Below are 26,143 nucleotides of genomic sequence, written 5' to 3'. Positions count from 1 at the left end.
GTGTTTTGATTTTTTCCCAGCCTGTGATTTGTTTTTTCATTTACTTAAAACTGCCTTTGTAGAACAGAAGTTATTTTTGATGAAGGCCATTTTATCATTTTTTCCTTTTGTTTGTGCTTTTGGCTTAATTTAATATTTTTAAATTCTACTTTAATTTCCCCTTTGGCATTTTAGCTATACTTCTTTGGATTATGTTAGTGTTTGCTTTAGGGATTGCAATATGTGATGTTATACAAATGTATAACCATATGAAATAATTCCTTGGAATTAACGAGTTAACTGAAAAGGAAAAACTTTTTTCAGTTATTTCTGAAAGTTTTTCTAAATGTATTAATTTACTTTGTAAATATATTTGGACAATAATTAAAATTTCTTTATTATGAAACTCTCCAACATATACAAAAGTAAAGAGACTAGAATAATGAAATACTTATCACTCAGCTTCAACAATTATCAGGGAAGCGGACTTGGCCCAATGGAAAGGGCATCCGCCTACCACATGGGAGGTCAAACCCCGGGCCTTGCTCCGTGTGGAGCTGGCCCATGCGCAGTGCTGATGCGCGCAAGGAGTGCCCTGTCATGCAGGTGTGTCCCCGGCATAGGGGAGCCCCACACACAAGGAGTGCGCTCTGTAAGGAGAGCCGCCCAGTGCCAAAGAAAGTACAGCCTGCCAAAGAATGGTGCTGCATACACGGAGAGCTGATGTAACAAAAATAAACACAAATTCCCAGTGCCGCTGATAAGGATAGAAGCGGTCACAGAAGAACACACAACGAATGGACACAGAGAGCAGACAACTGGGGGGGGGGCGGTGAAGGGAAGAGAAATAAGTAAAAATAAATAAATCTTTAAAAAACAAACAAACAAACAAAAATAATTATCAACCTCGTAGTCAATTATTATGGACCTGGCCCTTTGTACCTAAAAAAAAAAATTTTGGAGTATCCTGAGTTATCATTATGATCACTCATTTCAAAAATATTTAACAAACATCTACTATGCAAAATATACATTGCTGAGTGTGAGGGATAAAAAGTGGTATATTAAAGGGTCACAATACTTGACCGATAGGAATTAGAGCCAAATTTACCTGTGTTCAAAACTGGGCTATGCCATTTCCTTGGGCAAATTATTTAATCTCTATGAACCTTAATTTCCTCATCTTTGAAGTAATATTACTTCAAAGATGAGGAAATTAAAATACTGCAGTGGTGTGAGAATTGGAAATAATACACATAAAGGGCCTAGCATAGAGCCTGACATCAAGTAGGTGCTAAGTTAATGGAACTATTACTAAGAACTGCACATAAAGAGTACACAAGACTCAATGTGATGACTGCTGTAGGGTATGGATCTACGATAGTAAGAGCCGGGAGTGAGGACAAGAAGATCACTCCTGACTGTGGTGACTGGTAGATTTCTACAGAAAGAATGTTCACAGCAGGGATGTGGAAGAAGTTTTTGAGCAAAGACAGAGAAGTATCAAAAGGGAGGTGCTCAGAAGAGATACATTGGCCCAGCTTGCTTATGTGGCAGACTCTGCTTGTTGTTTTCTCTCATCTCTTTCTTCCTTAATATTGTTTGGGGGCAGCGACAAGTAAAAACCTTGTTTCCACTGCTTCCCTTGCATTTTTTAGTGGCCATGTGGCATCATTCTGGAGGGTGGAACTCCCTGAGGGTGAGGAAAGGGAGAGAAGACAGGGAGAAAGGCCAAGCTCCTGTTGTTTGTTCTCCCTCTTTCCTCCTGGCAGGAAAACGAGCAGTCATCATTCTGTTACCATAAAGATGAAAGGATAGGAGGAGCTTTGATTCTTGGTTTCTTGGATTTTCCATGCGCAAATTTGATTGTTCAACCAACTGCTGTAAGGGTTTATGTTTCTTGCAGTCAAACTAATTGAATCAGCTTTTGTAGGGAGAAAATGGCTGGTTTTGGAAAATGGTAGGAGAGGAGTCTAGAAATATGTTGGTTAAGCTGTCAAGAAGTTTCAACTGTATCCTGTAGAATGTGAGGGGAAGAATAAAAGGTTTTAGAAGAGAGAGTGATAATTTTAAATTACTGTTTCAAAAAGATGAATGGGACTATAATTGCAGGAAAGGACAGGGGGTCAGACAAGGAGAAGGTGCCATTATTCTGTAAAATTTGGAATGGGAATGATGGTCTAAAATAGAATGGGAGCCAGAAAGGTGGGAACCAATGAAAAGACTGGCCCTAAAGTACTGGACTCTAGGGCTTAGCAACCGACTGGATGTGTAGATAAGGGAAAAGCAGTCAAAATGAATGAATTGTAAGCTTGTGTACTTGGAAGGATTTAATAGAAATTTGGAAACTAAAACAAGTTGCTAATTAGGGAGGAAGAAAAACTGCAAGTTTAAATTTCAAGTTAGTTGAAGTAGTCTTTCTAGGTTGGAGAGGATTAGAGTTTGGAGAGCTGGGAAGAAAGCACCTACCATTTCTTGAGCACCTTCTATGTTGTCAGGCATTTTTAGTACATTATTTCATTTAATCTTGACCCTGGGTTTGGAAAATGTATTACTAACTGTAATTTATGGATGAGAGTAGACTCAGAAGGGGTGTTTATGCATACTGCCATTGACTTAGAGATACTTAGCTAAGAAATTGAGAGAGCAAGTGGGATTTGGTGAATCATTCACCAAGTGTATAAAATTAAAGTCATAGAATTGGATGAAATCTCTAAGGGAAATCATAGAAAAGAATAACAAGGAAGACTATGGACAGATCATTGGAAATACTTTTTCTCAAGGTAAGAGAAATAACTAGTATGGTCAGAGAAGGTTTTGATAAAGAATAGGATATATACTAATATTATTATATATTGCAGGTATTTGGTGTAAAAATTCTTATTTCTTGAATAGACAAACTGGTTTGAATTCTACCGTGGGAAATTACTCAATTTCTCTGGTCCTATTTCCTTTCTTATATTGTGGGGATAATAATACTCCCTCAAAGGGTTTTTGAGAGTAAAGTGGGAAGCTGAACATGAATGTGTCAAGTAAAATACTAAATGAATTTCTGCTGAAAAGATAACATATAGGTGACAGGGCAGCCTGTACAAACCCCACAATAAGTCTGGAAGGTCTTATTAAAAAGAAATTTATTAAATTTATTCAAAAGAAATTGCTCCCCCATTTATTTTTCATATGGACTTGTTTCTTTTCCCTCAAAGTTGAATTATAGCATATACTTTTGATTAAGTTAGTTGCATTTGGGCAACTAAAGATCTTACTGTATTATACCGTCTCACTGGAACAATGAACGTCTTTTAAAAAGTTAATTTAAAACTGTAAGGTATGCAACAAGATGAAGAGAGAACAGAATGGAGATTTAGGAAACCCATTCAACACTTTCTAGCTTGTAGGCATGGTACCTAAGATTTGGGGGACATTGAAAATTAAGACAGGCATTGTCTGACAGCATCTGAAGAGATTTTAACTGTGTCCATGCTATCCCCCATATCATAAGAAAGACAAGTCAAGTAAGGGTTCAAGGACCAGTCTAATACAGAAAAATTTCAGTATTAGACTCCCCAGTCTTTTCTACCAGTTTCATTCCCGCTTCTCCCTCTACAAGATTATACCTGAAGGATTATAAATGATGACTGTTAAGTTGCCCTACTCAATTGAGACTCTAAATTCATTTTGTAATTAAATATTTCTAGCAACAATAATGCCAGGAGACACTGAGGTAATATTTCTGTATGCTTTGAAGACTATCAGGGAAATAATGCTTCATGAATATTTTCATGTTTCTGTTAGGTTTGCATTCCTGAGCACAGGAAATCAGTATGTTAACATAGAGAATGTCTCCTTTTCCCAATGTGATTTGCTCTTCAATGCTTTCTTCCTTTTGCCTTCTGTTTCGTGAGCCATGTGTTTATATTTCTAAGCAGGATATAACTCAGAACCATCCATTTACCTTCCAAAGGACTGAAAAAAAAATTAAGGAACAAAGGTCTCTCTTAATTTCCTAGGGAGGGACAGGGTAGACAAGTGCCACAGCTTGTCACCTATGTAAACTCCCAGAGTCATATTTTAGAGATTTCTCTCCTGGGGTGCAAAAACACAACCCTTTTTTGCACATGCAGGGTATACCTGGTTTTCATCACACTGCCCTCAAGAGGGAAGACTGGGACATGGGAACTGAAGTGGTTATTTCTGTAAGTAATAATAGTTCCCGATTCAGAAACTTCATTTTTGCTTTCTAGAATAACATAAAGAAATGTTGATATTAAAGAACTATCAATAATGGGCACAGAGTTTCTGTTTGGGGTCATGAAAAAAAGTTTTGGTAGTGGATGGTGATGATGGAAGTACAACAGTGTGAAAGTAATTAATACCACCGAATTGTACACTTAAAATTAGTCAAAATGGGAAATTTTATGTTATATATATGTCACCACGCACAAACACAAAACTCACCTATCAAAGACAACCTCAAAGGGTTACAGAATATATCCTAAACTAAGTTTCTCCAGAGAGAGGGGTGCATACTCTTAAATGGTGTGGGGTAAGGGAAGACATTGTAGTTCATTTTCATATCTTTAACCTAACCAATAAATTTTAGTAATATTTTATACATAGATTGACACTAATGCCCTTAAACTCAGCCTTTTTGACAGATGGCTACTTTATGTATGGGGCAGGATGTGCCTTGAAAGAAGAGCAGAAACTTTTCAGCACATAGGTTGACAGGGCACCCCACTTGTTTGTCCATTCCCTTGTTTACTTACAGCATATTGCAACATTGCAGTGTATGCAAAGCCAGTTAAAGGATTTATGGATTAAATTTTTATTATGTTATCTCGTTTTAACCAGCATAACTATCACAAAGTGAACAAGCAGCTTAAAAATATTCCTCTGGGAAATGGATATGGCTCAGGCAACTGAGCTCTTGCCTACTACATGGAAGGTACACGGTTCAGTTCCCAGTGCCTCCTAAAGAAGACAGCAAGTTGGTGTGATGGGCAGGCATGGCAAGCTGACACAACAAGAATGATGCAACAAGAGACACAAGAAGAAAAACATAATGGGAGACATGACAAAGCAGGGAGCAGGGCTTCCTGGTGCCTCCTAAAGAAAAACGAGCAAGACAGGGAGCTGACATGACAAGCAGGCATGGCAAGCTGATGCAACAAGAGACACAAGAAGAAAAGATATGAGAGACACAACAAAGCAAGGATCAAGAGATGTGGGTGCCTTCCTCCCGCATCGGAGGTCCTAGGTTCAATTCCCAGTGCCTCCTGAAGACACAGCACACAGTAAGTGCAAACAATAAGGGGGCAGGGGAGAAATAAATAAATAAATCTTTTAAAAAAATTACTCCTTCTAAGAAACCATAGGTTGAAAATATCAGAAATGCAAATACATACCAACAAAAGAAAATAATGCTGACATTTCTCCTACTTTTTTCTCAGCCTCATAAATAATTAAACAATGATAATCAGATCTGATGAGAATTTAGGCCCCTTAAAAATTATCAAAATTACTTGAAAAATCAATTAATATCTAAAAATACTTTGTATCTTGATATTAGCTATTAATTTGAAACTATCAGAGTGAGCAAGAAATTTAAAAATATTTCATTTTTATCACATCCTTTGAAATTTTCTATCTGCATGTCAGTACAGTAGAACCAAGTTTATGGGGGAAAACAATTTTTTTTTTTAAACTAATGAGGATGTGCAATCAAAAAAGTTTGGAGATCACTGTCTAAAACAATCAAATTTCCCATTCTCGATGGGTCTGTAACTTGCAAATAAATATTTTTATTAACTCTTTTAAAAAGTAGAACAAAGATTTTAAAATGCAGTTTTATACATTCCTAATTTAAAATGAGAGCATTTTGTTTTTCTAAAAAGAGTAAACCAAGTAGTTCCTTCCATAATTTAAATTCCTTTTAATTTTCCTCCAGTAGATAAAACCTTTCAAAAAAAGTAGTCATGGGAGCAGATGTGGCTCAAGTGGTTGAGTGCCCAACTCCCAAATAGGAGGTCTCGGGTTCAGTTCTAGATGCCTCCTGAGAAAACAAAAACAAGCAGGCAAAACAAATGAAAAAACAACTCAGGGAAGCAATGTAGTGGTTGAGTGTCAGTTTCCTATACATGAGGTCCGGGATTCCCCTGCCCCAGTACCTAAAAAACAACAACAACAAAAAAACCCAACTTCTTCCCCTCCTACCCCTAGCCCAATCAGGTACTACCTTCTTAGGGGCAACAATCTGTTAATGATCACTTTGTAAAATGTTAATTTTATGTCCCGCTAAAGAACCAAAAGAGACTGAATCAAAGTCTCCTTTTCAAGTATCTTTTCAGAGTGTCACTTGAATTTTATACCCCAATACCTACAGCATTTTAGATGCTTTTCTCTTAACTTTCTCTAGTTTTCTTTCTGGATCAGAAGAGACAAAATATTAAAGGTGAAAGGCATTTGATGGGTATGTGTTAAAAGAACATACAGAACTATCTGAATCTGAAAGATCAGCTAATTTACATACATGAACATTTAAACAAGCATTACACCTAAAGTTTTCATTTGCATAGGGTACTGTAATTTAAGTATGCCTTGAAAGTGTCTGGAACTTAATTCCTTCTTTCTCTAAACATAATCAAGAGAAAAGCAAATTACTAAAAATATTTTTAAAAGCTCAATTTTACATAATTTTAAGTTAGTCATTACTCTTGACTTATATACTCAGTATGAAATTATAGCTAAGTACAATCAAATGTTTCCACTCACTTGGTAAGGCAAACTGGTCTGTTCTTCTGTAATCTCCCCATCATATCCAAATTCTTGCTGTTCAAAACAAGATAGAACAAACCTATCTCTAAATTAATCAAAAATCACATATTTATGTAAAACAACCCAGGTGCAAGGGAAACTCCCTTTCTTCCCTCATTTTAAAGGCTGTTTAAAATTCCATCTATGAATTGAGGACCCTTTCTTTCACTGGAGTATTTTTAACATGTATTAGCAAGCTCTTTGAATTAATACTATTAAGTATAGAAAAAAATTTTTTTAGGATTTATTTATTTATTTAATATCCCCCCCCCCCCCCTTGTCTGTTCTCTGTGTCTGTTTGCTGTGTCTTGTTTCTTTGTCCGCCTCTGTTGTTGTCAGCCGCAGGGGAAGTGTGGGCAGCGCCATTCCTGGGCAGGCTGCACTTTCTTTTGCGCTGGGCGGCTCTCCTTACGGGTTCACTCCTTGCGCGTGGGGCTCCCCTACACGTGGGGCACCCCTGCGTGGCACGGCACTCCTTACGCGCATCAGCACTGCGCATGGGCCAGCTGCACACGGGTCAAGAAGGCCCGGGGTTTGAACCGTGGACCTCCCATGTGGTAGACGGATGCCCTAACCATTGGGCCAAGTCCGTTTCCCATAAGTATAGAAAATTTAAAAAATATTTTCTTGGTTATGTGTGGTAGGCAGACTTCTAAGATGACCCTTGATATTCCTACTATCTGGTATATTCACTTGAATTCCTTCTCCTTGATGGTGGGTAGAATCTGTGGATATGAGGGAATATCACTACTATGATTGTTACCTTACGAAAAGGATTTTGCAGATGAAATTAAGGTTACTAATCAACTGACCTTGAGTTAATAAAAAAGATTATCTGAGTGGCTCTGACCTTACATGAGGCCTTTAAATCTGAGTCTAGAGGTTGGAGAGAGAGAGAGAAAGTCAGAGATACAAAGTATGAGAGAAATTCTCCTGCTGGTCTTGAAGAAGCAGACTGTCATGTTGTGGAAGGCCATGTAGCAGAGACTGGCATGTGGGCTCAGAATAGGCCACAGCTGAGAGCAAGTAAGGAAACAGGCATCTTCTCTCTAAAACCACAAAGAACAGAATTCTGGAAACAAGCTGAATGAGTCTCAGATTGAACAGCAGTACTGGTCGACACCTTGATGTCTGCTGTGTGAGATCCTAAGCAAAGAATTCTGTTGGGCTGTGCTCCGACTTCTTAGCTTCTTAGCAGTGCCCTGACAGAACTGTGAGCTAATAAATGAGTGTAGCTTTAAGCTGCTGAATTTGTGGTAATTGGTTCTGTAACAATAGAAAAAAAGTACATGATGGAAAGGGGATGAAGATGAAGAAGGAAATGAATAAAGGGAGAAAAACTAGTGGAAAAGGCTCATGAGGTTTTCATGTTGTAACTCCAGTGGTCACCAAATTGGAGTGAAGATTACCTCACTAAGTGTCCAAAATTTTTTTAAAGCATCTATTTATATTTTTCATATATTTTTCTTAAACAATTACTTTCTTTATGTAATTAATATATACAATGTTAGTACATGAAACTAAATTATAGATAATATACTTAGGGATGTAGGTTAAAATATTTTAGAAAACACTGTTCTAATCAAATATAAGTTTTAATCAACACATAAGAAGACACATGCCTCTCAAGAGATGGCCTATCCCATTTTAATCTAAGGTACTCACTCTCCCATCAGTTCTACAATAAAGTTTGGATCTATATTAAATTTTCAAATTATTTAGGGTCTCTTTTGGTACCTTGTAAGGACAGTCTTTCTAGTTGCTTCAAGAGTCCTTGCAAGTTAATTTGATTGATGAAGACAATGTTAACCAAACTTGCTAAAGAATTACTATTTGGGGCACTTGTAGAACAGATTGCCAAGTCTCTCCCCTAAATATAAAATTTAGATTCTAGGCTGACCTGGAAATCTATTTACAATGTCCAATGTCATTCTCATTCACAACTTGAATATACATCCCCTAAGAATATACATTAAGTTAATATTAGGAAAGGGCAAATCGTCATAAACTCTAGGATTCCTTACAATAGAATGTGAATCATGAATGTCCATAAAAATCTATGTGTGATGCTAAAAAATACCAAGGTAGAAAATGCTAGTATTTATCTTGCTTTCAGTATTTACCTGTGATGTATCGTGTTCATTATATACTATGCTTAGACATTGATTTATGAAATCTTATTCACATTGTAAAGAGTTTTTTTTCCAGAAATGGTATTGAAGAGAACATGTGAATTGGAAAGCAATCTTTGTACCACGTATTTGTTCACCAAATTTATTGTTGTCATTCAGAACACCAGATTATGATAGATTAAAAAGAAAGCACCAAAAATTGCTACACATTAATACCTGAGCAGAGACTGAAGGCAAATATTTTTCTACACCATAATTTTAAAACACAGGTAGAACATTCACAACACTCTACAGAGTACAGTAAGTAGCACTTTTTTGAGAATTACAACCAGTGAAATGTAATAATGCTAAATATCCCATACCAAAAATACACAGAAAATTACATATAAGTATATTTAGTATACCATACATTGTACAAAGTACTGAAGAAGATCATGCATGTTTAAATGGCAAGATCTGCAAGGTGGCAATGGATTTTTCTGTGTATCCTATAGATAAGTTCTTTTGCACTGTCAAATATTTTACTAAATACCTAACTTCCTAGATGAGAACAAAATTATCAATTTGCAAATAAATTATTACTGAGTCAATCTCAATGTGATAGTTTTTCCTCTATAAACTTTTAACTATAGTATAAAAATTGACACAGACAGCCATTTATTTATTTATTACGAATTCTTGCCCCAAACTACTTTCATTTCAATTTGACATGCTTTAAGGGAAGACATGTTTTCTTTCTATCTTTTGCCTTTGGTGGGGAAGCAGTGGAGGTGAAATGGGAGGAGAGAAATGTGTTGAGTAATGGTCAAAACTGAAAATGAAAAGTATAAAATATAACAAATTCTGAGCAGGAGGTGGGCATGTTTTAGCAAAGACCGTAGTGTCCTATGACTGGAATTATTTGGAACAGAATAGAACTTATTTTAAATAAGCACAGTAAAAATGTGAGTTTTTATATTTAGAAAAAGAGTAGAGCCAGTTTTGACACCTTAAAAATAAGTAGGAAGGAAAAAGAGAAACAGGAAAATAATATTAAAAAATACACCACATGAATCTGAGTGCATTTTAATTACTGAAAGACCATTATTGGATAAACTAACTATATTTGATTTATACCAAATACAAGTCTCAATAATTTGAGAAAAAATGAATCAGATCTAAGTGAAAAATTCTGTCCTCAATGGAATGATTCATTAATAAGACAAAAGTCTGCATTTGAATACTCATTTTCCCAGGTATATTAATATTAAGTTCAAAATAGAAGTGCCACCACCTTCTTAGAAAATAAATATTTTCCCCAGGAACTTTAGAGAACTTAATTTTCTATATCTGAACAGTGTAATTCAATATGAATTTGAAATAACTCTGGAAATTTAGGGAGGCCTCTAAACAGTTCTATAAATATTAAGGGAAATACTGGTTAACTTTTAAAAGATTTTTTGTTATTACACCAACTGCACAGAAAGGGATGTGGGGCCAATTTGAGAAGACATACAGTTATAAAATTGCAGAGCATTCCTTTATCATTTTAAGGCACAGTCTGTTTTATCCCAAATGACAATAAGTTCAAAGTCACAGTGATGATATATATAATCAATTTTGGTCTGGTTTCTCATGGGTACATTGCTACATTTATAGTATTTTAAGAAACTGTAATACAATCACTTCAAATAAATATATGTAAGTCATTTTTATATCTTTAAAAAAGTAAATACTTAAATATAATTTCCTAATTTATATATATTAAAAACTGGGGTTTTCTTTTTCCTTCCCAATGGAGATCATTTCCACTGGTATTCCAACAAATACATATTTGATTACATAGAATGCACTGCTATATCACATACAGATATCTCCTACTTAGGATAAAATTATTCAATACACAAGACAAATTCATTCCAAAGAACAAGGTCCACTGAATTTTTAAATCTGTACATGACATTTTCACATATCATAAATAGGTACTAGCAGATAATTGGGTAAACTGTCACTACATCAAGGCCAAACATTTTTAATATTTGGCTTTCTAGCTACCTCTTTACTTCCAAATCTACTTATGCAAACTGTCTCAACATTACAGGGCAAAGAAACAGTAATATTAAATAGGAAAAGTATATGAGGAACTGAAATTTCCTTTGAGAACCTCTACAGGGGAAATATTAAAATAGTTCAAGTAATAAATATAGCTGTTTCTGAGTCTATCATATTTCTACCTTTCTCTCATGAGTACACCACCATGTTATTCTTAACACTTTAGTAGCAACATCTTGTTTGTTTTCTGTTTTCCTTCAAGATTTTAAAAAGGTTTACGTTGTTGTGCTATATTAGGTTCTGGCAGATTTCCCCCCTACCTTTTTGAAACATGTGATTGTATAAAGGGACTGAATGGAAATCCATAAAAAACAATTAAAAAAGATTCCACAGTAAACTTTCTGCTACATAAATGAGAGATACCTGTATTAAAAATGGGCCTCTACAACAAAAATGGAGGTCTTACATCACAAATTAATCCGTAAGGAAGATATGTCAATTACTGCAAAAGAACAACCAGAGAACATAATTCCAGATATCAAAAAACCAGAATATCCTATGCTATAAGCCTTAAATATTTTCAAAGAAAAATCAGTGTGTGGATTATAAGCTTTTGTGACTTATGCATTTGCTTTTATAAGTTCTAGCTGAAAGACAGTGAAAAGAATATTTTTGCTTCATCCCAATACACAATAAGAAAAGTTCATTGGCACAAATATCTGGAGGTATTTTGCAGTTTCATTTAGCTTTGGTGACAAAGTGTGTTTTGCTACCCATACGAATTCAGTTAAATAGTTGCTAATGTTGAGCTTTATACTAAAAAAAAAAAATTCCAATGTGTCTTTTCTCCCTAAAAAAGGGATATAAAAAGTCTACAAGTCCAATATGAAACAGAACAAGTACAACATGAAATACAAAGTAGGTCTATCGCTTAGGCTTTTGAACAGTTAATAGTTCTATGCCTTGAATAACTTTTATTTCCCACTAGTAACATTATGAATTTTACAAAATTGGCTACTTTTAGACTTCCTAAAAGCTAAGATTAGGATTCAAATATGCAAACAAATTTACACTAACTTATCAAAATACATCAATATACAGCTTTCCATAAATGTTCAAAGTTACAAAGTACAGATGAATACAGAATGATTCTGAATCTTATATCAAGTCCTATACAAAGCCATTAGAAATTAACTGGTTACTTGGATTTCAAAACACACATTTTTGGCAGCATAAAATACCAAACCATTTTTACAAAGTAAAAATTATCAACAAGGCAATTTAATCAAGATGTAGCTTCGACTATAAACTAACCTTGGAAAGACATATTATTAACTCAGGTATACTGTATACATTTGTACTATTACTGGAATAATGTTTTGTCTATTCTATTTCCCTGGCATACACCTTGGAGATCGCCAAACTTTATTCTGTTCTAAAAATAAGTTATTAATATATAAAATGCAATCTTCTATATTCCTAGAATTGTTTATTCGATTTATCAAAAAACTGAATTCATGAACACTTATACTATAGTACACATATTGGGTTTTGAATTACTGATCTGATTTCTCTTTCCTATCATCTCTATTAAGAGTAAGCAAATTGAAAAGCCTCACAGACTTTGTTTCCACAGGCTGTTAAAACTTAGTGTGAGGGAAGCGAACTTGGCCCAATGGATAGGGCGTCCGCCTACCACATGGGAGGTCTGCGGTTCAAACCCTGGGCCTCCTTGACCCGTGTAGAGCTGGCCCATGTGCAGTGCATGCAAGGAGTGCCCTGCCACCTAGGGGTGTCCCCCGCATAGGGGAGCCCCACGTGCAAGGAGTGAGCCCTGTAGGGAGAGCCGCCCAGCACACGAAAGAAAATGCAGCCTGCCTAGGAATGGCACTGCACACATGGAGAGCTGACACAAGATGATGCAACAAAAAGAAACACAGATTCCCCGTGCTGCTGATAAGGATAAAAGTGGTCACAGAAAAACACACAGCAAATGGACACAGACAGCAGACAACTGGCAGGGGTGGGGGGAAGGGAAGAGAATTTTTAAAAAAATCTTAAAAAAAAAAACTGAAAAAATGTGTAAGAAAGATGTATAAATAAAAGTCTATTATAGATTTTCAAGTGTTGGTTGTTGACTGGCTAAAATTTCAGCTACCAATCAATCATCTTAAAATTTTGTAAAAGTATCTTCCATATTTACTTTATTTGGCAAGGAAGTTTTCTCTGTGGAATTTCATAATACAAAGATACTTTTATTGCTTCCTTTATCCTGGGGAGTGCCATGCTCTCCAAACTGACTTTCCCCAATAAATTTCACAAGGTATCTTGTGTCCTATGATATACAAATTCACAAATGCTATATGCTGAGAAAAAAATGATGAAAACTATTCTATAAACGCCTATCAAAGGTCCCAATACATTAAAAAATTTTACCTATTGATGTTAATGACAAGTTACTAATATTTCAGATGAAGCACTTTAAAATTTTATTAAATCTAATAATAAAGCAAGATATTACACTAATTTAGACCTAATGACTAAAATTAAAATGTAGGCTAACTGGATTATGTGGGGATCCAGAAATCAAAAACCCTAGTTTATCTCATAATTTGTTTCCCCTGTTTTACCGAGAAATTTCAAGAACTACATTGAAAGTTGAGTTTTACCTCCTTTCTTTTGACCACCTTCTACAAGAGGAACTAATGAGCAATGAGGTGTACTGAATAGACTATAAGTGAGAAGTATGAAAAGTTAAGTATAGGAATTAGATAATGAGCAGATCAGATAAGCTGCCTCATATATGTGTGGTGGAAATGTGTACTGTCTACATGAGTGGTATGATAATCGATAAACATTTACAGGTTTACTATACTTCTGTTATATTACTTTTTCCTTATTATATAATCATGTAGATATTACGTAGAGTTCAATCAAGAAAAGTTACTCCTTTATGTACATGTGAATTTATCTGATCAAAATATGCAATTTTAAAAAAAGATTAATCAATACGAGATTGATTCAACATATACTGAAAAGACTCAAAATCAGTGTTAACCAGGCACAAATGTTTTTTTTAGGACCAATGGTTTTAAACCTTCTTGTGATAACCAAGAAAAAGAAAAGAATTACAGAACCAGTTTCATTCCTGGAACAAAGGTAACCCAGAAAAAAGGGCATTAACAATTTCTATCAAATTCTTAGTTCCAAATTATAATAGTAGGTAACTCCAAAGGAGGCCTGTGAAATGCTGAAAGTATTCAAGTGATTTTCCTACCATTCTGTATTTTATTAACAGAAGGATCTAGGTATAATTTTTATAAGCACAAAATTTACTCTAACAGAAATCTGCTGAATTAGATCATCGCTGCCAATGAAACAATATCATTTTAGTAACATTGCAAATAAATCTGTGCTGTTTTACCAGCTGATGATGTATGTTGTGGGCATGACAGAAACATCAGCTTTACTCATCTTCAGACAGAGCCTCCTTTTGCAACTATGGTAGTTATTTGGGTTTAAAAGTGCATCAGTACTTTATGAAAACACTGTCAGAATATAAGTGTATATATATATGTGTGTGTGTATATGTAGTATGTTTTAAATATATATATATATTTTAAATGGGTAAATACCCAAACTAATATTATTTATAAAATGTTCATCTTCTTGTGGTCCTAAAATGAAATATATTATTGGCATAAATAAGACTATAGGTCTTGATAACTACACTCATGAAATATTTTAGTAGAAGTATACCTATCTGCTGCTTTATAAAAGCAAATGTACTATTCACAAATAAGGAATTTGAGCTTGTTATATTTTATCCATGAGCAGTACTGACAAAAAGGAGACATCAGTTCACATAAACACAATGATTTGGGCTGTCAACTAGTGTTCACAACTAGTGTTGAAAACTAGTGTTCCAAACTAGTGAATTTTCTAAGGTTTTTTTTGTATATGGATCTAAGTCCAAATGTAGAAATAGAAAAATGACACATTCAACTTGTAAGTTCAAATACAACCATATATCATAGTGACAACAGACACTATATATATAAAAGTTGTCAATAAGTATATGTATATCTAAACATAGGCAGATATGCCCCTAGGTAAATACAGATGTGGGACAGACAAGTGTATAATCTAAACAAGTCCATCTTTCCTCTCTGGAAACTTCACACACAAACATTTTGTGTTTTATCCCCTTTTGCTATTCCTCTCAAGCAAGAGCCTGGAATATTTATTATGTCTACTATAAGGTTATCACTTACCTTTAATGGTCTCACACAGCAAGTGAAAACATGAATGATGAATAATAAACATGAAGTTAGGAAAGCAAAAATGGAATTAAAAAAAAAAATCAAACAAACCCTCAGAAGTGATAGCAAGGCCCTCTTCAACTGATGCCAAAGCAGCAAGGACCTGAGGAATAACTGAGAAGGAGGGTAAAAGGCAGTAGGCAGTAAAGTGGGGTAACCCTCTATAGGCAGTAATAGCTGAGAGGTTGTAAAGGAGCCCAGGTGCAATGGGAGATAAGATGAAACTGGTACTCTAGCACATCCTTGAATACGAATTAGGACACAAGTTCATAGGTGCAATTGTGGCAATTCTGGGACTTAAGGACTTTACTCAAGAGATTTCAGGAATTTACAATATAAACATTTAAAAGAAGGACTCTGTGGGCCAGGTGTACCTCAGTCCACATTTATTTTATTCTAAGGCAAAGAGCATACTCCTCTACCTAGTTCCATCATCTACTTCTTACTTTTTTGTAACTAAAATGAACTAAAATCTAAAATGAAACACAAACACCCTCTCTATTTGCCATACAGTAATCCTACAAGTAACCTGAGCAAATTGAGATTCCACTATTAAACGTAGTGGCTAGAAACTCCTATTTATTCAGGTGTATTGGTTACAAAAGGTATTAGCAGGATAATAGTTTATCTACCATTATTCCATTACAGCATAATTTTATAAATCAAATGTGGTATTGTATTTAATCATTTTGATTTTTTCCCACAGTAGACAAAAATTGTGCAAACCTAGATTATTTCTGACCACTGCAATTTAGTTATTTTTAACAATTCATCATGACCAGAAGCACTTTTGGCAACCATGGGGGCAATGAATTAAATGAAATAGTATAGAATGAATAACTGAACTGCTCCTATGCCAAAAGTAAATATCTATAAGAAGTTTTGAAAATGCAATACCAGATATCTTTTGTAGTTCCCTTATATTTACCAAGAATACAAAATAAGATTCATATTTGAAAAATAACAAGAAAATCTGTATGTTGAGGGTTGCTTTTTTTTGTTTGTCTTTAGGAGGTATCAGGGATCAAACCTGGGACCTCATATATGGGAAGCAGGCACTCAACCACTTGAGCTACATCCATTTCCCTTCCATTAAGTTTTGAGGATTGAATCACATTTCTATCCATCCATATTGTACTGGTTACCAAGAAAACATGTCTCAGAATTCAAAGCTATTTTTTTTATAGATGTAAGAAAACAAAACTTTACTTTGTTCTCATGGCTGCCAAAAACTTTGGGTTATTTAATTTTTGAGAAACAGTTATGATTTGCTCAATCTTTTAAGACCTATTTCTCAATATGTAAACTGTAGCTAATATAAAGTAACACACTTTTCAGAAGAAAGTTTGATGAAACAAGAGCAGAATGCTTGAGGTGAGATTACCAACAATACTGCATCTCTAAAAAGGAGTCTCTAGGAGAAGATTTCTGGAATCGTCAACCAAGCAGACTAGCTGATATGCACAGGAGGCCTCAAAGACATTGGCCACCATACTCCTTTACTCATTTTCCAAAAATGATTAGTACACAGAAACTGCAACACAAGACAAAAACCATGCTTCAACTACTTTTTTCAAATATTACAAAACTAATTTTCTATTTTGAATACAGTAAAAATAGACATGTCTTTCTCCAAAGGATCTTGCTGTCCGTGTTGATGGATTTGTGCATTCTCCTATTATGGCACTAAAGGGATATACCATCTTTACCCTTCTTTAAGTCCACCCAGTCTTACATAAAGTTGCATAATGCATGTAGCAAAAGAGGAATGAAGACAAAGCACGGAACTCTGTATAAGTGTGCTGACCCAAAAGCAATCACACCAACAGCCAAAGGAAGTGGAAATTGTGAAGCAGTCTTCAACAATTTACTGTGAAAAGACAGAGAAATACACAAATTATGTAAACTACATTATGAACTAAAATGGAATATGCCAATCTTTTAAAAAAGTTTTGAGAAGGGTAAGTGTGCTAACTGATTTTTTAAATAAAGTCCTGTCTCAATTTCTTAAAAAATCAACATAAACCACATTCTGACTTAGAAAAAAAAAAATTCTATTCAGAGAATAGCCAGTTCTACCAAGTCTTTCAAGTTTTACTAACAGAAAAATGCTGGCTACCCTTTTATTCAGCAATTCTACCTGTAGAAACTTATTCCAGCAAAAAATAATAATGTTTACCAAGACAGAGTTACCATAATGTTCATTTTAATACTACTTATGTAGCCAAAAAGAGAAGCAGCATTCTTAGTTCCCAAGAACAGGAACATGAAAAGACACTAAAAATTTTCAAAGAAAAATACTATAAAGACAGACTATCAATCTTTTTGCTATGAAAATAGAGAAACTGAGGATAAGAAGGCCTAAGAAATTTGCCTAAGGACATAAAGCTATTAAATGGCAGAACCAAGATTTAAACTCCAGGTATGCCTGACTCTAGAATATTTATAAATATCTGCCAGAATCAATCAAAAAGGCTCCCAGAGCAAACAACCAGCCAATGAAATGACAATTATTAGGGAGAATTTAAAATTTTTTCAAAGGTAGTCAGAACAGTATAATACACATATTCCGCAGCGTCAAAAAATGATCAAATCCTGGCCAATCTTACTGTACCTATATTCCCATCTACTTCTCCTCCTGTTCTTTTTGGAAGCCAATCCTAGACATCATGACATTTTAAGGGATAACTTTTTAAAGAAAAAAAAATCTTAAAAAATAAAATCTATAATTAAGAAAACAAGTATACTTATACAGAAACCAAAATTCTTATTAGTACATTAACTTTGGGAATGGTCAAAGTAATCAAGAGTAAAAAGTGTATTTCAGGCACAAATTAAACGGTGATAAAGACCAGGATCATACGTAAGAAAACAGAAAGGTTCAACTACTATACCTTGATTTTATTGAAACAGTGTAAGTATTTCCAAGAATTGCCATAGTTGGAATAAGGATAAATGCCAAAGGTTTACATGGATCAGGATTAAGTTTTAAATAATACCTATATCAAAGAGAAAAAAGTAAAAATACTTAAAATATACCCAATCATTTTAAATTGTCAGAGTCAACCAAATTAAATAAATTTCAAAACATTATAGTAGCAATATGGATAATGAGGGATCTAGACAGCTCATGAAATATATTATAATTTTTGCTCTAAATCATCTTTATACTCAATGTTTTATATGGAGTAATATGTTCAGAAACTAGTAAAGGGAATAAAAATACCGAATATGGAAACATTTCCTTTTCAGAATAGGTTTTATAACTTTAAAGGCCATATATAAAGCTTGTATAAAACAAATTACTGAAATATATTAAGGCTGTTCTATAAAAAGCAGATAAAGTGAAATCTTACATAAAATAATTGTCCCTTATTGTCTTAAAATTCAAATTTGCATCTCTTGCATTTATTGACAGTAAGACTTTTATAGCCTTTCAAAATCATAAATTTCTACTCCTCAAATATTTCTGACCCCAAATATGGGAACAAAAATCTGGATCTTGACTAAAATGAAGGATAAAAGAAGGCTATTAACATTTGGTAATGTGTAATTTAATTTATTGACTCTATGTTGGTTCTGATGACTTTTCAAAAAAAAAACTACAGTATTTACATAATCTGAAAGTTTAAAAACTATATTGAGTAGGGGTGAGTTCAACTACTACTTAGATGAGGTAGGCTTTTTTTTTTTTTTTTAGCAATTTACCAATAATTTAAATTCTACAAATAATCTTGGAGGGCATTTTCAGACTCTCATTTAACCTAGGACACTTGTCAGGTAGTGTAGCAAATGATAGTTTCCAATAGTAAAATATATGATGATTTATTTTAGTTCAATGTATGGGGCACATTAGAAAAGTATACACCTCTTTCATTATTTTTAATATTTTTAAATGTAAGTATTTTGTTTCTCAAATATTTAAGAAAACATAAAATTGAATCAAGAATTGAAACATACATAAAGCATTACCATTACAAATACCTTAAGTTAACAAAACAAAGCACATTCTCACGTATGTTTAGACTCAAATAAGGTTAAAAGTAAAATGATTAAGATACAGTTAATTCTTTCCTTAGCAGATTTTTGGGGAAGTTTATATTCCAAAAGTTTATGCTCTTATGATAAGGGAGAAAGTGTGAATGTACTGAAAACAAATCCAGGCAATGTACAGCTTCCTGTTCTTGAGGAATATTTTTGGACCACTGGGAATCTAGCAAGTCTCTGTTTGCAGATATTTACTGTTTGAACTATGTAAATCATAATTATATAAACAAAACACACCTGAGGTTTTTTAGCCAATAAATTAAAGATGGCATGCTGAGTAACACAATCCATGTTAATAAGTTAATCACAGTTCTGTGCATGCGAAGACTATCTTCAGCATCAGTAGCAAATAAGCAAAGATGGTGTACTGTAGAGTCCTTATGGTGATTGTTTTTTTTTTCACTTCTAGAGTGTTTGGTATTCTATAAAATAAAGTAAAAATATCAAGATACTAAGTAAACAAAATAATTTAATTGTTTTATTTAGAACCATACTCAATTATTTAGCAGCTAAATAAGTACATCTTCCCCTTACCAACTTGATATAAGACACTAAAACTACCTTGCTTAAAAAGTGCTTAAAATGATTATTAGTCATGAAGCTTTTATTCCTTTGTCTTGCTATTTCCACTGCTAAGAACATACCTCTAAGTAATCACTCAAAATAAACTTTAAAAAATAATTTGTAATAATAACAAAGATGACATAGATACTGACAAAGATCAAGATAAAGTCAGAACGATTTATATCGAACTTAATATTCCTTAGGTTGACTTTTCTTTAAAGTTACTTAAATTCATAGTAAAAAATTTTTTTTAAAGATTTATTTTATTTATTTATCTCCAGCCCCCATTGTTTGCAGTCACTGTCTGTTCTCTGTAACCATTTGCTGTGTGTTCTGTGTCTGCTTGTCTTCTTTTTAGGAGGTACTGGGAACTGAACCCGGGACCTTCGATGTGGAAGAAAGGCACTCAATCACTTGAGCCACCTCAGTTCTCTGGTTTGTTGTGTCTCTCATTGCTTTTCTTCTTTGTGTCTCTTTTGTTGTATCATCTCGCAGCACCAGCTTGCCTTCTCCAGGAGGCACCAAGACCTGAACCCAGGACCTCCCATGTAGTAGGTGAAAGCCCAATCACTTGAGCCACCTTCACTTCTGATAGTAATTTCTAAAACATTGTAACATCCTAACTAAAAAAACAAAAACAAAAACAAAAAACTTTTATATTTTCCATGTCCCTTCATGTTAGAGTGATATAGAGCTTTGAAAATAAAACTTACCACAGTCTGGCTACTTTTAAAAGTTGTTAGGCTGGCTTGCAGATGAATAATCTAGGAAAAGGAAATAACGTTTTAATTAACCTTTATTTTGAAACAAAAAATATAATCAATTTTATTTTACAAAAACTGAGAAGCACTGTAATCTGAAATAAAAAGAATCTAAACAACTGGAAATTCATTTAAACATATAAAAATATTATTTTAGAAAAGATAAACAATAACTACCTATTTGCTATCATGGATTTTAAAAAAAGGGAACTAAACCAAAGCAAAACATACTTCTAGAGTATGTTGCGGCCAAAGTCTATTGCTATACTTGCACGTCCTGTGAGCCTGAATGATGCCTTGCCATAGCAAGATTTTAAAAGTGTCTTGTGAATCGAAGATTTGATCATATTCAATATAGCATAAAGAATTTAATGTGTTTTACATATTCTATATATTTGAAAATCTGATCACGATAATTTACAGTACTGAAACATTCACAAAAACCTGAGAAACTCTGTATATTTAATTTATTAGGTTTCCTTAAATTATTTAAGTATAATTAAATATTTATTTAATTATTTAAGTATTTTGAAAAAGCTTTGCTCATTGGGTCAGATGTTTGAAATACCTTAAAAAAAAAACCTCTGAAAATAATATAGCTATTGTTCTGAATGTATTCATCAAATGCAATGAATGTGCCACACTAATCAAAAAGGTTGTTAATGTGGGAGGAGTGGGGGTGGGGTGGGGACTGGGGGTATATGGGAACCTCTTATTTATTTATTTATTTAAAGATTTATTTATTTATTTAATTTCCCCCCCTCCCGTGGTTGTCTGTTCTTGGTGTCTGTTTGCTGCGTCTTGTTTCTTTGTTCGTTTCTGTTGTCGTCAGCGGCACGGGAAGTGTAGGCGGTGCCATTTCTGGGCAGGCTGCACTTTCTTTTCACGCTGGGCGGCTCTCCTCACGGGCTCACTCCTAGCACGTGGGGCTCCCCCACGCGGGGGACAGCCTTGCGTGGCATGGCACTCCTTGCGCGCATCAGCACTGCGCATGGCCAGCTCCACACGGGTCAAGGAGGCCCGGGGTTTGAACCGCAGACCTCCCATATGGTAGACGGACGCCCTAACCACTGGGCCAAAGTCCGTTTCCCTCTCTTATATTTTTTAATATAACATTTTGTGTGCTCTATCTTAAAAAAGAAAGATAATAAAAAAATAAGTGTTAAAAAATAGCTATAAATCAAAGTAGGTCTAAATAGCTTTCCATGATGCACACAAATTTCCTTTGAACACCCCAGTATTCAAACTGGCAATTATCTATAATGTGTACATGTATTAGCACTCAAAGCAGAGTCAAGCATACCTATGTTTAAAATAGAAAAAAATGACCTATTGTGGTATCAACTGTCTCTTCATAAGATTAATGTGGAAAGGAAAGTAAGCAGTTGTATAACTGCCTAGGTTTTCCAGTAAAGGAGTCAGTCTGCTTGGAAGTGATTTTCACTTCTTTGGTAAAATTATCAACCTAATTATAATTATTTTTATCAGCGTCTTCTGATTCTTTAATAACATTCTACATTATCTCAGTGTGATTAATAGCTTGATCCCACTGACATAACCTTTTCGTTTTGTCTATCACCTGAATATTCAAAAGGGAGATGTGAATAAAAACTGCAAGAGGATAACTTTTTAAAAATTAAGATCATTGGAAAACGGACTTTGGCCCAGTGGTTAGGGCGTCCGTCTACCATATGGGAGGTCCGCGGTTCAAACCCCGGGCCTCCTTGACCCGTGTGGAGCTGGCCATGCGCAGTGCTGATGTGTGCAAGGAGTGCCCTGCCACGCAAGGGTGTCCCCCGTGTGGGGGAGCCCCACGCGCAAGGAGTACGCCCATGAGGAAAGCTGCCCAGCATGAAAAGAAAGAGCAGCCTGCCCAGGAATGGCGCCGCCCACACTTCCCGTGCCGCTGACGACAACAGAAGCGGACAAAGAAACAAGACGCAGCAAATAGACACCAAGAACAGACAACCAGGGGAGGGGGGGAGATTAAATAAATAAATAAATCTTTTTAAAAAAAAAAATAAATAAAATAAAAATTAAGATCATTTGCAAGAAAATGAAGTAACCTGAAATAGTTACATTTTCTCTCTCTCAGATTAATAAATTCAGTTCTACAGTTAACTGTATATAATTTAAGTAACGAAGACGTAAAAAAAACCCTATATTTAACCTATTATGTAACAGAAGGTCACGGCATAGGTAAAGTAAAATTTTTGTTAGCAAATGCCTACAGGAAAGTCTATGCTTGCCTGATACAAAGCCCAAACATTCTGGCTTTACTGATTTGACGTACCTTAAATACATAGTAAAGATAAGTAAGAAGTATGGCAAATGCTCCACAAGTTGCCCAACTAACTACGATCAAAATAACTGTCAAAAAGGGCAAGTCTGGTGATATCACCTTGATATCTTTAGGAAGATCAGAGGGTCTGGAATAACAAGAATAAAGCTTTTAAAAACATATTAGCAAAAAAGAAAAAAAAGAAAAAACATATTACCAGATATTTACGGTCACATATAAGAAGAAAACAATATAGCATTCTATCAGCCCCTCCTGCTTATTAATATGCAAGTATCACAAGGTAAACAGTAAAGTATTTTTAATAAAGACAAACAATCACATATATTTGTAAATTCTGTAACACAATCTGTGATAGCACTTCCATTTAGATACACTATGGCTGATAATCATTAATTATAAGCCTTGTGCTGTGCATTTCCTTTGATAGGAGGAGGAACTACTTTCTATTTCTTAAAATCAAGATCACTCAGATGTTTGATGGTGTTAGTATCAAAAACTTCTGTCAGAAGTTTATCCCTTTCGTGAGAGTAAACCACATAATATGGTGAGGAGAAATGGCAACATAAACTTTGACGATTTACCAGAAAAGGCTTCCAGTAGCTTCAGATTTAAACTCTGTCTTTGGGATTATACTACAACTCTAGGCAATGTTTTTGTACTTCTTACATAACTCATCTAATCAGATCCTAAACGTCTTCATTGGAGTGTCTTGCCCTTGGATTTTATTACAGAAGTTGGCATAGAAAAGCACTGCCTGATAAACAATCCCTCCTAGGAAAGATTTAGAACAATGAAATTTAAAAATATACTGTTTTGATGAACTCTTGGGCATTAAGGTCAATATAAATAATTAGCTTTGGCAAAGATGTAATTTGAACACTAGTTTATTATTTGCTAGTTATACATCTCTCCTTGGAAATTAGAGTTTAGAGAACAAAGGAATTTTAAGGTTCCCTATCAGAATAAATTTTTTTCTTAATTTAGAGCAATGAGAAGATTTTTTGTCATTCATTCTTTACCTTTTCAAAGTGAGCCACAATGAAGAAAGAAGTCTCACAAGTGTAGAAGAAAGTAGGCCACCCCAGTAGGCAGTACATGTTCCAAATAAAAAGAGAATCAAGGATACAAGGGGAAAACATATACTCTGACTAGTTAAAACGATGGCATCTAGTTCTGGTAACAATAATAGATCCCATAATTCCTTAAACCACTTATACCTGTGGATAAAATAAAACATAAAAGAAAGGCAAATAAAAAACCAACAAGTAGAATCAGGATGTAACATTTGAGGTGTTTGACCATTCACTAGTGTCTCTACAGCTTCATGATAAACAGTAATTTGTAAATTTTCCTGGAAAAAAATTTGAATTCCTTGTATGGATTAAGTCATTTATCTTGTGCCCAAGGTTACAAATCTTCAAGCACTGGAGTCTCAATACAGCTTACTATTCTTCATGGACCCTTATGTGAAGTAGTAATATATATGTTTTAATTAGAAAGCTAGCAGCTAATAGCAGAGCAATGAAAGCAAAGAGATCTAAGAAAATAATGGCTCTTACTTTGTGAGCATATTAAGAATGGAATATTAAATAGAAGTCAATATAACTCATCTAATCAGATAAAACGACATGAGGCCCTGTTTCATCAAACCCTATAATGGTTTGTGTTTATGAATCTGAACTTTTTAAAAGTCACAGACCATACAAATTCCTGTGCACACCTTAAAGGCCTGGTACACTTACAATCTAACTTTTGATTGATGTATATAACTTCAATAATTATTTTAAAAATGGTTATGCTATTGAAACAAATCTTGATATATTTATTATATCTTTATTAAACGAGAAAGATCTCATTTTATTAAATAGATCAATCTTCACATTTACATGGGAACTTTATATTATAGAGCCAAACACTACATTTTATAATATAAAACAAAATTAAAATAATCATCACAAATAATAAAACTTACCCTAATAGAAACTTTATCATAATTACAAAAGGGTCAACTTTGTATGGTTTGGCTTCTTTATCCAACATAGTAGTATATTCTGAACAATGACCTGGTGATTAATAAAAAATAATATGCAGTAGGAAAATTTACAGCAATTAATTATTAGATATACTTTCATTGTCAATAAGAGCAACATATTTCAGGTCAGAAAAAGCAAGAGTCTTCGTTACTATAACAGAGACTTCTTGGAAGATTAAGTTCTAAAATTCAGTGGTTTTTATGTAAGAGTACACATTACAATCACATGTGAAGCTTTAAAAAAAAAATCTAGATGCTAAGGTCCAAGAGAATCAAATTTAGGGTTTTACCATCTGTATTTTCACAAGGGTGAGTTCTTTTTTTTTTTTTTTAAAAAAACAGCTTTATTGAGATATAATTCATATACCATATGATTCACCCTTTTAAAGAGTATAATTCAATGATTTTCAGTATATTCAGAGTTGTACATCCATTACCACAATCAATTTGAAAACATTTTCATTATCCTGAAAAACTTAGTCATCACTCCTCAATCATCCCTCATGTCCCCCAACCATAGGCAACCACTAAGCTAACTGATATCTATAAATTTGCCTATATTAATGGAAACGTATAACATGTTGTACTTTGTGACTCGCTTCTTTCACTTAGCATGTTTTGGAAGAAATCATGGCCTTGATCATTATCATTACTTGATTCAGACTCTTTTCCTGGCCTCAGATCTATGCTGTGTAGCAATGCTCCAAAATGTACTCATCAAATGAAATGAATGTACCACACTAATGTAAGAAGTTGTCAATGTGGGAGAAGTGGGGGTTGTGGGGAGTGGGGAAAATGGGAACCTCTTATATTATTTTAATGTAACATTTTGTGTGATTTATGGATCTTTAATAAAAAGGAATAAAAAATAATTTAAAAATTAAAAAAAAAATTCCATTATATGGATACATCATTTTATTTATCCATTCTCAGCTGATGGACATTTGAATTGTTTCCACATTTTGGCTATTATGAATAATGCTGTTATGAACATTTGTGTACAAGTTTTTGTGCGGATATGTTTTCATTTCTCGTGGGTATATACCTAGGAGTAGAGTTGCTGGAGTCATATGATAACTGTACATTTAATCATTTCAGGAACTACCAAACAGTTTTTCAAGGCAGTTATACAAATTTACATCCCCACCATCATTGTC

At 34.2% G+C, this 26,143-nt stretch overlaps 1 protein-coding gene across 2 annotated transcripts in view; it reads right to left on the bottom strand.

The window, feature by feature from the left end:
• Nucleotides 1-9,055: 9,055 nt before the first annotated feature.
• PGAP1 (post-GPI attachment to proteins inositol deacylase 1) overlaps nt 9,056-26,143 on the bottom strand; it is an 85,244-nt gene continuing 68,156 nt past the window's right edge. For both annotated transcript variants that reach the window (XM_004468493.3, XM_058300415.2), the window contains 7 exons: nt 24,927-25,017; nt 23,974-24,171; nt 22,946-23,081; nt 20,605-20,655; nt 19,565-19,749; nt 18,175-18,279; nt 9,056-17,150 (listed from right to left, as the gene is read on the bottom strand). In XM_004468493.3, the coding sequence (XP_004468550.2) occupies nt 17,012-17,150; nt 18,175-18,279; nt 19,565-19,749; nt 20,605-20,655; nt 22,946-23,081; nt 23,974-24,171; nt 24,927-25,017 (905 nt within the window). In that variant the 3' untranslated portion in view covers nt 9,056-17,011. The remainder of the gene's footprint in view (nt 17,151-18,174; nt 18,280-19,564; nt 19,750-20,604; nt 20,656-22,945; nt 23,082-23,973; nt 24,172-24,926; nt 25,018-26,143) is intronic.

This window comes from Dasypus novemcinctus, chromosome 7, assembly GCF_030445035.2.
Source record: "Dasypus novemcinctus isolate mDasNov1 chromosome 7, mDasNov1.1.hap2, whole genome shotgun sequence".
In the NCBI taxonomy this organism is placed as follows: Eukaryota; Metazoa; Chordata; class Mammalia; order Cingulata; family Dasypodidae; genus Dasypus; species Dasypus novemcinctus.
Note: the sequence above shows the minus strand (reverse complement) of the source record. Positions and strands in the feature narration are given on the sequence as shown.